The sequence below is a fragment of the Odocoileus virginianus genome, chromosome 2 (genome assembly GCF_023699985.2).
Source record: "Odocoileus virginianus isolate 20LAN1187 ecotype Illinois chromosome 2, Ovbor_1.2, whole genome shotgun sequence".
In the NCBI taxonomy this organism is placed as follows: Eukaryota; Metazoa; Chordata; class Mammalia; order Artiodactyla; family Cervidae; genus Odocoileus; species Odocoileus virginianus.
This window is the reverse complement of record NC_069675.1, coordinates 81,840,283-81,856,862: the sequence shown is the minus strand read 5'-3', so window position 1 is coordinate 81,856,862 and position 16,580 is coordinate 81,840,283. Positions and strand designations below refer to the sequence as shown.

At 46.0% G+C, this 16,580-nt stretch overlaps 1 protein-coding gene across 6 annotated transcripts in view; it reads left to right on the top strand.

Annotated features, from left to right (window-relative positions):
- LPIN1 (lipin 1) overlaps positions 1-16,580 on the top strand; it is a 133,096-nt gene that overhangs the window by 80,891 nt on the left and 35,625 nt on the right. For 4 of the 6 annotated variants that reach the window (XM_070451534.1, XM_070451538.1, XM_070451547.1 and 1 more), the window contains 6 exons: positions 2,359-2,559; positions 3,397-3,492; positions 6,433-6,740; positions 9,500-9,625; positions 11,708-11,812; positions 15,292-15,421. In XM_070451534.1, coding sequence (XP_070307635.1) covers positions 2,359-2,559; positions 3,397-3,492; positions 6,433-6,740; positions 9,500-9,625; positions 11,708-11,812; positions 15,292-15,421 — 966 coding nt within the window. The remainder of the gene's footprint in view (positions 1-2,358; positions 2,560-3,396; positions 3,493-6,432; positions 6,741-9,499; positions 9,626-11,707; positions 11,813-15,291; positions 15,422-16,580) is intronic. The other 2 variants (XM_070451544.1, XM_070451550.1) reach the window with 1 other exon arrangement.

The window sequence follows — 16,580 nt, the reverse complement described above, 5'->3', positions numbered from 1 at the left end:
AGAGGAGGCAGAACCCAGTGGGGGCAGGACTGTGAGCCACATCCCCAGGGAGGCTGGGCCCATCTGAGCGTCCGAGTCCCATCAGGGTGGGCGACCAGCATCTGGAGGGCGGGTGAGGCCGTCCGGGCAGCTGGGCAGGTGTGGGTCACACTGGGGTGGCCAGTGGAGCCCCAGCTGTGAGGAGAGGACCAGGGCCCAGCGCTGCGGGGACTCCCGTTGCTCTGGCCCCCAACATTTGCCTCATTTCTCCCGTCACTGCCGCCCTTCAAGCTGGCATCTTTTCTTGTCCGCGCGGTCAGCAGCAGCCACGAGTGGCCTGCCTGCCTTCAGGGTCTTTTCCTGCCAGCCTTGTCTGCCGCAATGCTCCTTCTGAGTCGTGAACTGAGTCATCATTTTGTGTTCCCGAGTCCCCTAAGGCTTCCCGTTGCTACCACGCGCTGGCCGGTCTCCTGGCAGGTGTCCGCTCTGGTCCCCCACTGCGCGTTCCCTCTGCAGGCACCGCCCCTCTGTCCGGGGCGCACATCTCTCCACATACGGTGTCCTGTCCGGCTCTCTCTGCCAGTGAGCATCCCCACATTCCTCCCTGCCTGCTGACTGCCAGCTCCTCCACGATGTCTCTCCTCCTCCCCTGGACAGAATTTTCTCAGTTCAGTTCAGTTCAGTTGAGTCGCTCAGTCGTGTCCGATTCTTTGCCACCCCATGGACTGCAGCACGCCAGGCCTCCATGTCCATTGCCAACTCCCGGAGCTTACTCAAACTCATGTCCATTGAGTTGGTGATGCCATCCAACCATCTCATCCTCTGTCATCCCCTTCTTCTCCCGCCTTCAATCTTTCCCAGCATCAGGGTCTTGTCAGAGAAGCCAGCTCTTCGCATCAGGTGGCCAAAGTATTGGAGTTTCAGCTTCAGCACCAATCCTTCCAATGAATATTCAGGACTGGTTTCCTTTAGGATGGACTGGTTGGATCTCCTTACCGTCCAAGGGACTCTCAAAAGCATCAATTCTTTGGTGCTCAACTTTCTTTATAGTCCAACTCTCACATCCACACGTGCCTACTGGCAAAGCCATAGCTTTGACCAGACGGACCTTTGTTGGCAAAGTGAATTCTCTCAGGGTCTCCTTAAAAGAGACAGCCTCATGGACGTGCATTCTCCTTCTCGAGCCCAAGTCCCTCTGGGGGAGGGGGCTGCATCTTTTGAATCTGTCTTCCTAGCACAGGCCCCTTGCAGAGCAGCAGCTCTGGATGTTTGCTCAGGGGACTCCAGTGGGTCAGCTGTGCAGAAAACCTGAAGTCCAGCACAGATATCCCTCAGGATGTGAGAGCATGGGGCAGGCAGGCAAGGCCCAGGGTGGAAATTGTTCAAAATAAAAGTCACTTTGTTTTTTCCTTCTCAAGGAAAAATAGTCATCTGTCTCTAGTCATATTATTACATACCTACTCTTTTTGGGCTTCCCTCGTGGCTCAGCTGGTAAAGAATCCACCTGCAATGCAGGGGACCTGGGTTCGATCCCTGGATTGGGAAGATCCCCTGGAGAAGGGAACAGCTACCCACTCCAGTATTCTGGCCTAGAGAATCCCATGGACTGTATAGTTCATGGGGTTGCAAAGAGTAGGACACGACTGAGTGACTTTCACTTCATGTCACTTTACTCTTTTTGGTGTGGTGGGGAATATGGAAGATTTCACGTACGTCTCTCTTCTCAAGAGTCTTGAGATTTGGTTTGTAAAACCTGCACATAAGTTAGAGCAAGAACTGTAAGGACGGTGTCAACAGGTACCGTGGATTCAGAGAGGAGCGGCCCAGGGACAACTGAGACTAGGCCTTGCCTGGTGGCCAGGGTTTGGGGTCGGGGTAGCTGAGTGAGTGGAGAAGGAAATGGCAACCCACTCCAGTGTTCTTGCCTGGAGAATCCCAGGGATGGCGGAGCCCGGTGGGCTGCCGTCTAAGGGGTCGCACGGAGTCAGACACAACTGAAGCGACTTAGCAGCAGTAGCAGCAGCAGCTGATTGAGGCATAGGAGTCCTATTCAGGTAGAACAAAATGCCCTGAGCAGGGTGTGAAGTCGGGCGTGCAGTGCACACACGTTCATCCTGATTGGCTCTAGTGAAAGTGTCAGTCACTCAGTCTTGTCTGACTCTCTGTGACCCCCGGGACAGTAGCCCAGCAGGCTTCCCTATCCATGGGATTCTCTAGACAAGGATACTGGAGTAGGTTGTCATTTCCTTCTCCGGGGATCTTCCTGACCCAGGGATGGAACCCAGGTCTTCTGCATTGCAGGCTGATCCTTTATCATCTGAGCCACCTATGGAGCTGAATTAATTGCGTGTGTGTCTTGCTTGTGTCTCTGTCGCCCAGGCTCAAACCATGAACTACGTCGGGCAGCTGGCGGGCCAGGTGTTCGTCACTGTGAAGGAGCTCTACAAGGGGCTGAACCCCGCCACCCTGTCGGGATGCATCGACATCATCGTGGTCCGCCAGCCCAATGGGAGCCTGCAGTGTTCCCCCTTCCACGTACGCTTTGGGAAGATGGGGGTCCTGCGCTCCCGGGAGAAGGTGGTGAGTGGCCTGGGGGCAGGGGCCCTCCTTAGAGAGGCTCTTCGCATTTCTACAGCCTTATGTATCCGGAGCTCCTTGAGGACCCTGAGGGTTAGCTCTCCTTCGGGAAGGCTGGTCCCTAAATCGACAATTACCAACTGTTCTCGTTAACTGTGACTGTGTCAATTTCTCCAAGATTTATAGTGGCATAAAGCAACTATTTGTTAAACTCTGGCGGGGGCGGGGACTGGCATGCATGCCAAGAGCAGGAGGCTGGCTAGTTTCTGCTCTTCACTGCCTGGGGCCTCAGCTGAAGACTCGGGGTCGGAGGCTGGGCTCCTCCGTGGATGCTCTGGCTCAGCGGGCGGGTGGTCCCTGGCTGGACTCTGAGCTGAGGCTTTCGTCCAGAACGCCTCTGTCCTCTCCATGTGGTCTGGGCTTCCTCACACCATGGTGGCTGGCTGCAAGGGCGAGCCTCTCGCAAGGGAGGGCGAACTAGCTTCAGTAGTCACTGCTGTTGTGCTCAACTCACTGGGCGATCACAAGCCTGCGGGGATCCAGGGGGTGGTGAGGGGGGGGAGTAGACTCCATTTCTTTTTCTTTTTGGCTATGCTGTCATGTATGGGATCTTAGTTCCCTGACCAGGGATCGAACCACGGCCCCCGCATTGGAAGCATGGAGTCTTAGCCCCTGGAGCACCAGAGAGGTCTCCGAGACTCTGTTTCTTGATGGACCAGATTGACCTGTTGAGATTAGGGACTGTGAGATATTTGGGGGTGTATGTAACTGCAGTGTGTGTAGAGACCTGGGCATTCCCTGTGACGTTTCCTGTCATGGTGACGTATGTTTTTCCTTCAGGTTGACATAGAAATCAACGGGGAATCTGTGGATTTGCACATGAAACTGGGAGATAACGGAGAAGCGTTTTTTGTCCAAGAGACTGATAACGATCAGGTGAGGACCGCTGGGTGATGCTGGCATGCACGCTCAGCCACTCAGTCGTGTCTGACGCTTTGCGACCCCATGGACCGTAGCTCACCAGGCTCCTCTGTCCGTGGGATTTCTCCAGCAAGAATACTGGAGTGGGTTGCCTTTTCCTCCTCCAGAGGATCTTCCGACGCGGGGATTGAACCCGAGTCTCCTGCCTTGGCAGGGGGATTCTTCACTGCTGAGCCACCTGGGAAGCCGGGTGGTGATGCTTACTTCCTAGTTTTGAGCTTTGTGGGACGCTTCTCTGGATGATGCAGGACAAGTGCAGGTGCCTGCTGAGTGGGTGAGGGCGGAGGAGGAAATTGGCTTTTTCCTGTACCAGGAGATCGAGCCACAGTGTGGGTGTGTGCTGTGTCCACACGGAGACACATTGGTCTCTGCCTCTTGCATGTGCTCTCTGTTTCCAGGGAGACAGAGGAGCTGAAGGATGCTGGCCTGAAGCCATCATCCAAAGCGTACAAATTACACCTGTGTGTCAAGTCTTGAGTGCTCTTAGTTTTGCTTGGTGAATGTCCAGATCACATTAATTTTTTATTATTAAAAACTGTTTAACAGCTCTATTAAGATATAATTTTTATACCATGTGGTTTATCCATCTCAAGTGTGCAGTTCTGTGGATTTTAGTATTTTCACAGATACCTGCACTGATCACACAGTCAATTTTAGAGCTTCTTCATCACCTCAGAGGCAGGGTATCCCCTTCCCTCTCCCTAAACCCCTAACTCCCCACCACCATCAGCCCTCAGCAACCACTAATCTACTTTCTGTCTCTATAGACCTCCCTAATCTGAGCTTTCATCTGAATAGAATCTTATGGTTTGTGATCTTTTGCACCTGGCTTCTTTCATGTACCGTAATATTTTCAAGAGTTACCTGTATTGTGTCTGTGTCAGTACTCTATTCCTTTATTTGGCTGAATAATATTCCACTGTATCTATAGACCATGTTTAATCTATCTTTTCATGTGCTGGTGGACACTTGGGTTTGTTTCTACCTTTTGGCCACTGTGAATAATGCTGTGTACAGGTTTTCATATAGGCATTTGTTTTCACTTTGGGGAGTTTGTACCTGGGAATGGAATTGCTGAGTCATTTATTTTTGTTGTGCAGTCGCCAAGTCGTGTCCAACTCTTTCCCACCCCATGGACTGCAGCACGCCAGGCTTCCCTGTCCCTCACCATCTCCTGGATTTAGCCCAAGTTCACATCGATTGAATCGATGATGCCATCCAACCATCTGGTCCTCTGTCTCCCTCTTCTCCCACCTTCAATCTTTCCCAGCATCAGGTCTTTTCCAATGATTCAGCCCTTTGCATCAGGTAGCCAAAGTATTGGGGCTTTGGCTTCAGCATCAGCCCTTCCGAAGAGTATTTAGGGTTGATTTCCTTTAAAGTTGACTGGTTTGATCTCTTTGCTGTCCAGGGGACTCTCAAGAGTCTTCTTCAGCAACACTGAGTTTCACACTGAGAGGCTGCCAGGCTGTTGTCCAAAGCCGCTTCGCCATTTTCTGTTCCCAGCACCAGTGCACAAGGGTCTGATCTGTCTGTAGACTCATCATTACTTTCTCTCTGTTCTTGTGATTCTAGCCATCCCAGTGGGCGTGAAGTTGTATCTCATTGTGGTGTGGATTTGTATTTCCCTATTGCCATGATGTTGAGCACTTCTTCACATGCTTATTGACCTTGTGTATGCATTCTTTGGAGAAGTATCTGTTCAGATCCTTTGATCATTTTTTTTTAATTGGGTTATTTGTCTTCTTATCATTTTAGCTGTAAGAGTTCAGTATATAGTCCAGAGATAAGTCCCTTTTATGATTTGTTAAGGGACTTACATGATTTATAAGAGAGATGATTTGTAAAGATTTTTCTCCATGGTGTGAGCTGTCTTTTCACTTTCTTAATGTTATTCTTTGAAACCAAAACTTTTCAATTTTGATGAAGTCCATTTTATATGCTTTTTCCTTGTGGCTCATGATTTTCTTGTCATATCTAAGAATCCTTTGCCAAATTCCAAGTCATGAAGATTTACTGCATGTTTTCTTCTAAGATAAACCATTTCTTTTCACTCTTTCATTCACTGAGAAAGTTGCTTTGAAGGGATCTGATGTAGTGATTTCTCAGTAAAATCCGCTTGAACTGGTTGCTTTATGGGAAGATAGACTGGCTATCAAGGAATGGGTCTGAGTAGCTTCAGGCTCTAAAATGAATACCCACAGTTTCAATCTTAGGACAAAACTGTCCCAGACTTTGCTTTCTTTCGGTCTCCCCGGAGGTGTGACCTATTTCCCATCCCTCCCAGCCTCAACCTCACCTTCTAGGTGTGGATTTTATATGTGCAGTACATGATTTGATGTTCTCTAAGCCTCTTAATTTTATTTGGCTTTTAGCTGTACCAGAAAACTTTCTTTAAAAATTATTATCATCATCTTAATTCAGTGTGTATTAAAAATGCACACACACATTCTCTTTTACACACACACACACACACACACACACACACACAGGAGTGCAAAATTGAGTTCAGTTCCCAGGGTAATATAATAACTCCAAGCTGATTTTTCCTCTTTTCCCTGGAAATTTCAGACCATGTTGAATTTTGGTAGTCTGAAATGACTGAAAATTACTCCACTTTCTTATAATTATGAAAACGCAGGATTCAGTACAAAATGGCATTTAGTGACATGTTGACTTCATGACCATCTATCAAATCCTGCAGCCACATCCCCAGATCACCGTGACATTTGGTTGCCCTGCGCTCCTCATTGCACCCCTCCACCTGTGCTTGGACCCCTGAATTAATGCTGGCGGGTTGTTGGCACCATCCCAACCCTTAACCCCTGCCCCCCCTCCCTGGTCCCTGCCCCCAGCTAACCAGGTTCCTTCTCGGACATGTTTGCTGCCCTTCAGGAGGTGATCCCCATGCACCTGGCCACCTCCCCGATCCTGTCGGAAGGAGCCTCGAGGATGGAGTCCCAGCTGAAGAGGAACTCCGCAGATCGGATTAGAGGCCTGGACGCCAACACGTCAGCCCAGGTCTCCCTTCCCAGTGAGACCCCGTCGAGTGGCTCTTTAGTGAAGAAGCGCAGGAAGAGGAGGAGGAAGTCGCAGCTGGACAGCCTGAAAAGGGACGAGAACACGAACACGTCCGAGGATGAAGACATGTTCCCCATAGAGATGAGCTCGGACGAGGAGGCTGAGCCGCTGGACAGCAGTAGGTAAGTGCGGGTGACGGAAGGGGTGTGCTAGGTGAATTCAGTGTTTCGAATGGTCCTGTTTTTTTTAACTGATGTATACTTGATTCACGGTGTTATGTTAGTTTCAGATGTACAGCAAAGTGATTCATTTAGATGTGTATATATTCTTTTTCAGATTCTTTTCCATTATAAGTCATGATGAAATATTGAGTAGAGTTCCCCCTGCCATGTAGTAGGTCCTTGTGCGTTACCTATGTTGCACATAGCGTGTAAATGTTAATTCCAAACTCCTCTCCCTTGCTTTCCCCTTTGGTAACCATAAGTTTGTTTTCTATGTCCGTGCTTCTATTTCTGTTTTATATATAAGTTCATTTGTATCTTTTCCTTTTTTAAAGATCCCACATGTTAAGTGCTATCAAATGGTATTTGTTTTTCTCAGTTTGGCTTAGTATGGTAATCTCTAGGTCCATCCATGTTGCTGCAAATGGCATTATTTTATTATTTTTTAAGTCTGAGTAATATCCACTGTATATAGGTTCCACATCTTTATCCATTCATCTGTCGATGGACCTTTAGATTGCTTCCATGTCTTAGCTGTCGTAAATAGTGCTGCTGTGAACATTGGGGTGCAGGTATCATTTTGAATTATGGTTTTCTCCTCTTGTATTTGCCCAAGAGTGGGATTACAGTAGAAAGATTTTTATGAACGTTCCCCCCCCCCCCCCCAGAATTTCTTATTTTTCTGTTAATGCATTTAAGACTGGATTTTGGAATCCTGCAGGCCCGATTCTAGAGTCACATGAAGATGGGATGGACGTTGTAACTGAGACAGGATTGATAATAGCCTTGATGATAACTCCAGCCTTCCAGATCAGAACCAAGAAACGGGAGCTCAGGAAGTGAACACTTCATGCACAAAACTGTTGTTTCAGAACCTCCTTATTCTCACTTTAGCACCAACTATGAGCCCGGCAGTTGGACCGATAGATAGCCGGAGGCTGACCTGCGATAGACTTAGGGCCACAGGTGAATCTAGAACGTGATCAGTTTATCCACAAGCAAACTTTTCCTTTTCAGTTTTCATGAGGCCCAAAGTTGAGTTGGACACATGTTTTATTTTTCTTTGCTTTTAATAGTGTGGTGAAATTCTATTTCTGTGAATTACTATTTTGGTGAACAGTGCCAGTTTTGAAAGCCAAACTCATTCAGATTTTTATGCAGTTCAATGTAATTTGTGATCACTGTTTTTGTGTCTTGTTAACACAGAAGAAGGGTGAAGGATGGATAACCGAATCACTTTAGTGTACATGAGAACCTGACCCAACATTGTAAATTAACTGTGCTTCAGTTAAAAAAAACAAAAGGAGGAAGAAGAAACACAGGATTCACCTCATGCTTTGTTATTTAGAATTTTTGCTTTTTCAGCTAAAACGTAGTGGCCTGTGGGCAGTGTTGCTTTACCTGACTGTGGCCTCTGCTTTGCTGTGGGCTCAGAAGCGGGTGGTGGTGGTGGTTGTTGAGTAGCTCAGTTGTGTCCGACTCTTTGCGACTCTGTGGACTGCAGCACGCCAGGCTTCCCAGTCCTTCACTGTCTCCTGGAGTTTGCTCAAACTCATGTCCAACCATCCAACCATCTCATCCTCTGTTGTCCCCTTCTCCTTTTGCCTTCAATCTTTCCCAGGGTCAGGGTCTTTTCCAATGAGTCAGCTCTTCGCATCAGGTGGCTAAAGTATTGGAACTTCAGGTTCCATGTCAGTTCTCCCAATGAAAATTCAGGGTTGATTTCCTTTAGGATTGACTGGTTTGATCTTGCTGTCCAAGGGACCCTGAAGAGTCTTTTCCAGCACTGCAGTTCGAAAGCATCGCTTCTTTGGCTCTCAGTCTTCTTTAAGGGAGGGTGGTCAGGCTTATTACAGTCACCTGCCCTGCATGGCTTCTAATTGCAGAGTTTAGTGTCAGATGTTTGAGGTCACATCAAAAACAGAGACAGGTGGCCTTTGCATGGGTGAAATAGTGAGTCATATTTCTTATTAAAGCATGCTGTGCCTGAAAGGAGGTAGATTTGCAGCCATTTTGCAAGTATAAGATACGATTGGTTGTGTCATTTATTTATCGTGCTGGACGAAACATTGTCTCTGTTTGGCCATTCAGGGATTTGGTAGCTCAGTCACGCACGGCAAGAGTTTTATAACCTCTGGGTCCAGTTTCGGGTGCCATCCACCTCTCAGGCTTTTGTGAGATGAGGTGTGAAAGATAAATCTGTAGGGCCTACAGTGTAACTGGGCTTCCCTGGTGGACAGTGGTAAAGAATCCTCCTGGCAATGCAGAAGATGCGAGTTTGATCCGTGGGTCGGGAAGATCCTCTGGAGGAGGAAATGGCAACCCACTCCAGTATTCTTGTCTGGAGAATCCTATGGATAGAAGAGCCTGGAGGGCTACAGTCCATGGGGTCACAAAGAGTTGGACATGACTGAAGATTGAGCACACACCGCATAGTGTAACTAACAGTAACAAGCAGTGTGGTCATCAAGCCCCTAAGTCTAAGTTCTTAAACTTAATCATTTTCCAGTTATAATTCAGCCAAAGCGTGAACACACAAAACATTTCTCTGAGTAACTTTTTTCATTTCTACTGCCCAGAATATCCCTGGTTTATACCAGGAGATCATGTTGATCTACAAAGCATCAGAGATAAGGAGAAATGGAAACTTGCCTTTATTGTGTATTTATCAGTAAAATCTCTTTGACTTTGATGTTTTTTGTTTCTTTCTCTTTCTCCAGAACTCTTCCTGATGATATACCTCCATTCCAAGAAGATGTCCGTAAGGAGAGCCATTCCCCTGTCATGACTTACCCTCAGTCAGCCTCTTACCCTAATTCCGACAGAGAGTGGTCACCCAACGCCAGGTGAGTGGCTGGTGTGTGTCCATGTGTGTTTACCTGTCCTGGTCCAGAGGATTCCAAGTCAGTCACAGGAGGCATGTTTCACAGTGAAATCTACGTAAAAAATGAATAGAATTAGAACCCCCCAAAATTCAGCTTAGGCTAGAAGGTACAGATCAGGATTAAACATGGAACATGAGCAGATCATAAACTTCTATCTAGTAGCAGAATCAAACCACAGATGTGAAAGGGAAACCGTGTGTTAAGTTACATAAAGCTTATTGTCAGGAGGGGAAAACAGTGACAGCCTTTTTGGATACTTATCCCTAAAGTGAGATTCAGGAGCAGGGAAGCTGCATCAGGGGCCCTGAAGTCATCTGGGGCTGTGAGAACGATGCCGTCTTCCCCCACTGCCCTCTGATTTTGGTTTCCCTGAAATGGACTCTCAGGGGCCATAGACTTTCCGTATGAGGTTGGAGAACCATAGCTGCTCAGTGTGCAGAGAAGACTCCAGAACATTTCAGGCTGTGAAGCCTATGAGGACACGTGAGCCCTCCTGAGCAGTTTCCAGAAGGACTGGGCAGGGGACAGACCTGAAGCATGTGGGGATGATTATCAACCCTGTCGGGACAGAAATTGGTTCTTGGGTGGCAAAAAAATCTTAGAGATTACAATAGCCATGTGACCTCCAAAGGGGCATAGTAACATAAGCAGACGTGGAGTATATTCAGGGCATTAAAATTTCATGGTGGAGGGAGGGCTGTTAGGAAAGAAAAGGTCTCAGGGATCTGGCGAGAATGCAGAAGAGATGCACAGCACTGATCTAGGTGACAGTGACCTTCTTGGGTTACTCATGCTCCTAACGTGTTAGGTTTGCTTCTGATGTCAGAGCCCTTCAGGGCTTCCCACCTGAAGTATACACCTCTCCCAGTTCCAGTTTGACTGGAGTGATCTCATTAATGAGACTGCATGGTCATCGCTGTGCGTCGAAGTTGAGGTTGGAGAGAAATAGACGCATCACATGATCGTGAATGGACATCAGCCAGGGTGGGACTGGGGGCCTGTGGAGTCCCCTCCCAGGGGTCTGTCTGTCCTCAGGCCAGCCCTGTCTGGTAGAAACATAATGCTAGATACATATGTAATTTAAAATTTTCTAGTAACCATCCTTAAAAAGTGAAAAGAAACTGATAAAATTAATTTTGATGATCTATGATGTATTTCAATACATTAAAAATTATTTTCAAGTAATCAGATTTTTTTTTTTCAAGTAATCAGTTTTGTAAAACACTGTGAAACTGTTTTACATTCTCATTTTCACAAGCCTTTGAAGTTGTGTATCTCAGCATGTACAGACCCTCTCAGTTTGAACCAGTCACACATCAAATGCTCATAGCCCCATGCAACCTGTGGCTATTGTATTGGACTGTATAGATATAGACCTTTCTAGAACCTCATACGTTCTCTCCCGCGGTCTGTAGAGTTATAACCCAAGGAGGGAAAAACATAGTACTTAGGAAGAAAATTATGTGGAATACTTAGAAGTCACTAATAGGAAGAAAACTGTTCAAACATTCTACATTAATTTTAAACATTTAAAACAAATCCTTTAAACACATCCCTGAATACGTTTCTCTGTCTTTTATTTTTGCTGTATGAGTCCAGAATAATAACTGTGTCAGGTGAGGTGATCTGACCATGGTTAAATGAAATTACAAATTAGAATAAATAGATACATATCTATACTTGGGTTTATGTATTTTCTTTCAAGAGACAATTGCCAGCCCAGATTACCAAGCATTTTGGAGTATGTCATTTGATTAGGCACTAAACTCTGACCCAAGAAAAGCAATTCATTATGGGCCTGTGGATGAAACAGAAAGTGAAATGGGTGTCTTGGCAGTTTTCTGTTTTCATGGTTAAGAAGATCGTGTTGATTTCTCTGTGATTTCAACATGTGGTTCTCTGCCATTGTCAGCTGCCCAAGTACCTTCACCTTCTTATAGTTGTTATTGTGAGAGTAGTCAAATAACTGATAAGAAATTTTGTTTTATTGAATTGACCTCTGATTTCTCTTTCTTTTAATGTCGATCACGTGGTATGCCGTAGCCTGGTAGATTGCAGGAGGCCCCCCCCTCACCTGGCGGTTGCGGCCGAGGGCGGTCTTTCTAGCTCTTGCCCTCCACAGTCTTCCCACTTCCACGCTTCGGAAAGGTAGAGGGCTTATTTTCCCGCTGTGGATGTCTTTATAATAAAAACTTGGCTCTAACTCTTATAAATAAATAAGTTTTGCCATTAACCAAATTACTTATGTGGAGAATACGTATAGATTCTTGGAAGTGAAAAATTTGATCTAACCCTTACCAATTTATTTATCCACTAACCAAATTACTTATGAAGAAAATACATATAGATTATTTCTTTTCCTTTCATTTTAAGCACTTGTAGATGGTTATATTTTTTTAAAATACTAAATTTGACTCTGGAAATTAGGGTAAGCATAGAGTCCTTTCTTATTTTGTGATATACTTTGAAAAATAGAATTAGGAATTGAAAATTGGGAATATGATCTTTGTATCTGGGGTTCAACAAATAAGTTTACAAAACTTTTTTCAAATATCATGTAAGTTATGCCTGCCTATTTAGTCACTCAGTCGTGTCTGACTGTGACCCATGGACTGTAGCTCTCCAGGCAAGAATACTGCAACGGGTTGCCATCCCTTCTTGAGGGGATCTTCCTGATCTAGGGATTGAACCCAGGTCTCCTATATTGCAGGCAGATTTTTTTCACCATCTGAGCCACTAGGGAAGTCCCATCATTGAAGCATAAGGAGAGTTATTATTGTGACTCAGTAAAGAGCTTATAGATTTTCTGAGTAATACGATCAGATGTGTCCATAGCATTTGTAGAATAGAATTTTGGACAGTAGTGTAGGATGGACCAGAAGGTTCAGAATTCTAGGTTGGAGTTTTCATTTGATGCAGAAGCCATAGGTTCCCTTGGAATTGCCCACACTTTGACCTGCCTGCTTTGTAAAAAACTTGAGCAGTGAAGTCGTGATTAACTTCTGCCTGGGAAACTGTTTTTCTTTTTGAAGAACCAAGTCTTGGGATGTATTTAATACTTCCCTCCCAGGTTATGGTTGCAGAACAAAGGCCATTTTAAAATGAGGTCAGCTAAGTTGTGAGCAGTTATATAACTGATGTGCCTAATTGGGATTTCAGTAAAAATGCCGATAACGATTATGGCTAGTAAATGCATTATTGATACAGATCAGTCAGTGTGACCTTGAAGCTTACTTTTTTGAACAACCTTTGATCTTGAAAGTCTCATGTTCGATAATGGGCAATTTTGGAATCCTCTCTCGTCAGTCACATTCAGCATCAGGAGTCTCTTCCCTCATTTATGTCACATCTGTCTGAATTCGCTCACACGCAGCACAGACGGTGCATGTGTATTTGGGTGCAGCGTCCTTCTGTGGGGCTGGTGTGCTGGGGGCACGTGACTGAGGGGTGGTGCGCCTGGCATATGGATCACACAGGGCTCGGTCCTTTGTGAATCTGAATTTGCCCACCTCAGCATCTCGATGACTTGTAGCTTTCATCACAGGATCAGATGTTAAGGATTCTGGATTTGGGCAGGGTGATGGAGACCTGTGCTCAGTGTTTACATTCTCTTAGAGCAGGGATCCATAAACTACAGCCTGTGGCCTCAGTCCGGCCCACCCTCTGTTTCTGCAAAGTTTTACGGGGGCACAGCCAGTTTGTCCACATACTGTTTGTGGCTGCATTTCCACCACAAGGGCAGGCTCGAGTTGTTGCTGCAAAGACCACATAACCCCCGGGGCCTGGAGTACTTGCTGTCTGGCCTCTTACAGGGGAAGTTTGCTGACACTTGGCTCCAGAGCAGGCTCAGTCTAGAGGGCTTTACTTTAGTGCAGTGGATACTGTTCCAGAGAATTTTTATAGCAAAATAAAAAAATATGTTCCTTTTAAGCAAACAGTTTGAGGTTTGGGTATTGCACTGATGAGGGTAGGAAGCCAGTTACGATGGGTTTCCCCCTTGATGCCTCTGGAGAATCATCCAGGTCAGAGCTGTTGGCACAAAGGCCCCTTGCTGGAGGCCACAATGCTCTCTTTGCACATTTCATGGTCCTGAACATGTAATTCTGGACACTTTGGTGCCAGAAGTGCCTTGACCCTCAGGAGAAAAGCAGAATTAGGAAACTGGAGGAAGCAAGAGCAAGGAGGTGATGAGCACTTTATCTGTCAGACGTCTGGAGGGCCCAGAGTTCCTTCTCAGGGGGCAGCTTTCTGAAGGGCATAGTGTGTGTGTGTGTGTGTGTGTGTGTGTGTGTGTGTGTGTGTGTGTGTAGAGGTGTCCCCTTGGTTACACACCCACAGTATGCGATCTCAGGCTCCTCCTCTCTGCAGACTGGCCATGTCGAGCCTGAAGGCTGCCACATGCCTTTCCATGGATGGAGGGCAGCGGATGCCAAGGGATGAGGGACCAGCCCGTGTCTACTTCAGTGTGAAATGATGGAGAGGAGCATTGAATCTGTTTGTCTGAAAGGCTGGACTAAAGACAGCCAGCGTCAGTTCAGCCATTAAGGGTCCCCATCTGTCTGAGACAAGCTGTGGGTCATCTACGAGCTCGCCTTGTTCTGACAGGCAAGTTCTTTCCCCTTGGAGCTGATGTCTGACTCAAGCAGATACATGAGACCAAGCACATGATGTGAGGTGCTTGAGAGAGCCCGTGTAAGTCGTGAGAGAATGTGGAAAAGGAGAATTGCAGGGCTTGCTTTCTCACGTCATTAAAACTGCTGTCTGAAAGGAAAGGGTATAGGAGATCAAAGAGTGAAATAATCAAGCGGGTCTTTTTTTCTCATTCATATGTTGTTTAGAAGGTGCCAAGAATTTTGTGCCTAAATCAATGGTTTCTGTGGTTGGACAGAAGTAAGACAGCTCGGGTCTCACGAGAGAAAAATATAGAAAACGTGGAGACCTGAATGCAAGTCACAACCACTTAAAAGCTCGTTTGAGAATTAAGCCTCGTGCTGTGTTGTTGTAGGAAGAGTCTTAGCAAATAGGAATCTGGGAAGTATTTCTTGAAGATAAAATATTTTGCAGAATCTCAGCTCAGAGAACTCTACACATTACTGAGTTACTGGTGGCATCCAGCATTTGTGGTAATGTTGACACATGATCCATTTCCTTGTTTTCAAAGTCGGTGCAGATGTATAAATATCTTCAATATAGGATGTGATGGGTGCATGTCCGAGATGGCCCAGACCTATTTGCAGCTGCGTGAGAGTTGAGTTTGGTTTGGAAATTGGGCTTGCAGGAGCATTGAGGTCAGAGTGAGGCCTGCAAAGATGGCAGCAAATTTTTTTCTTCCCTTTCCCATTTCATCTCTTTTTTGCCATTTCCCCCTTTTAAATGCTACTTCTCATCTTTACTTGGAATTTGGCAGCAGGCTGAGACAAGGTTACCTAAATGGGGAATGCCTTCTCCCGGGTGCGTGTTCTGTCCACCCCTGGTGGCCACAGAGGGGATAGTCACAAAGCTGTGGTTGCAAGGCAGTGGTCTGTTGGGTCCGTTTTCTAGGCTTTCTGAACCATAGAAATGCTGGGCACAAAAACATTTCCAAAGTTTCTCTTCCCACTTTAATCTTCCATTTGTGTTTCCTTAAGTCCTTCAGTTTCCCGACCCTCAACACCTAAAAGCGATTCAGAACTGGTCAGCAAATCTGCGGACAGGACAATGCAGAAGAATAATCTAGAAATGCTCTGGCTCTGGGGAGAACTGCCCCAAGCCACAAAGGTAGGTTTTTTTTTTCCTTCCTCATTTCTGCCATCCATCAAAGGTAGTTTCTGAGGACATGAAATGGTCACAATCTTTTCTTTCAAGAAATTTTATTTCATATTCCAATTTGTTATAAGAATCTCAAACTATATTATGGTATTTCAAGCTGGTTATTTTTAAATACTGTAAGACCCTTAGAAGGTGCTACTGCCTCTGGTATCCCCAGTAAATCTTTGTGATGTGAATAAATAAATGAGTGAGTGAGTGAAGACTGAAAGCATTTCAATGGTGACTCAAAGAGACAGCTCTTTGGAGAGTAGGTCTGTTGAGGCTGAAGCTGTGGGTTCATTCCCTTTCTAGGTTATATTTAGCTTTCATGGAAAATGCTGATTTCTCTGCCTATAAGCGGTCGTGCTGACCCAGCCAGCCATCTTTACAAATGCATGTCATCTGTTGCTGGAGAAATGGCACAAACGTGCAAACCCATCACTTTTGGCAAAACAGTTCCGACCACAGATCCACTGTTGCATTGTTTTCTTCTGTGCTCGAAGCTGTAGGATCAGATGCAGAAATGCATACCCGCTCCCTGCTTTGCAGCCCACAAGCTGCATTTTGATTTCTATTTGGATAAATCTTTTCCATAACTGGAAATTCCTTGGAGAGTTAGCATCAGAAATGCCCGTTTCCCACTCATGGGAACCAGCCACCAAATCTGCCCTTGTTCACTCACGTTTTGGGGGTGGACTTCATTAAACTGTAATACACATGCAGGGAAACACCCAGATCCTGAGTGCCAAGATCGAAACAACTTCACTTCACACACTTCACACAGGTGAATGTGTCCACATGACTTGCACCCAGACCAGGACTAAATCAGAACTTGGAAGCCCCCCGACCCTTTGCAATTACTGTTCTAACTGACGCCTCCCCCTCCCCCAATAATGATAAACCCGATCTTGACTTTAATAGCAGAGTTTAGTTTTGCAAGGCTCATCCTATTACCATGTGTCATAATTCACTTACTCTCAGCACCTTGATCGCCCTGTAGTGTGAATACATTCCCCTTTCTCCTGCTGGACATTTGTGTTAGATTGGTGGTCTCATTCACTCACTTACTCACTCACTCCCATTTGGCAATTAATGTTTTATATGAAAGTTCATTTGCTTTGGAAATACT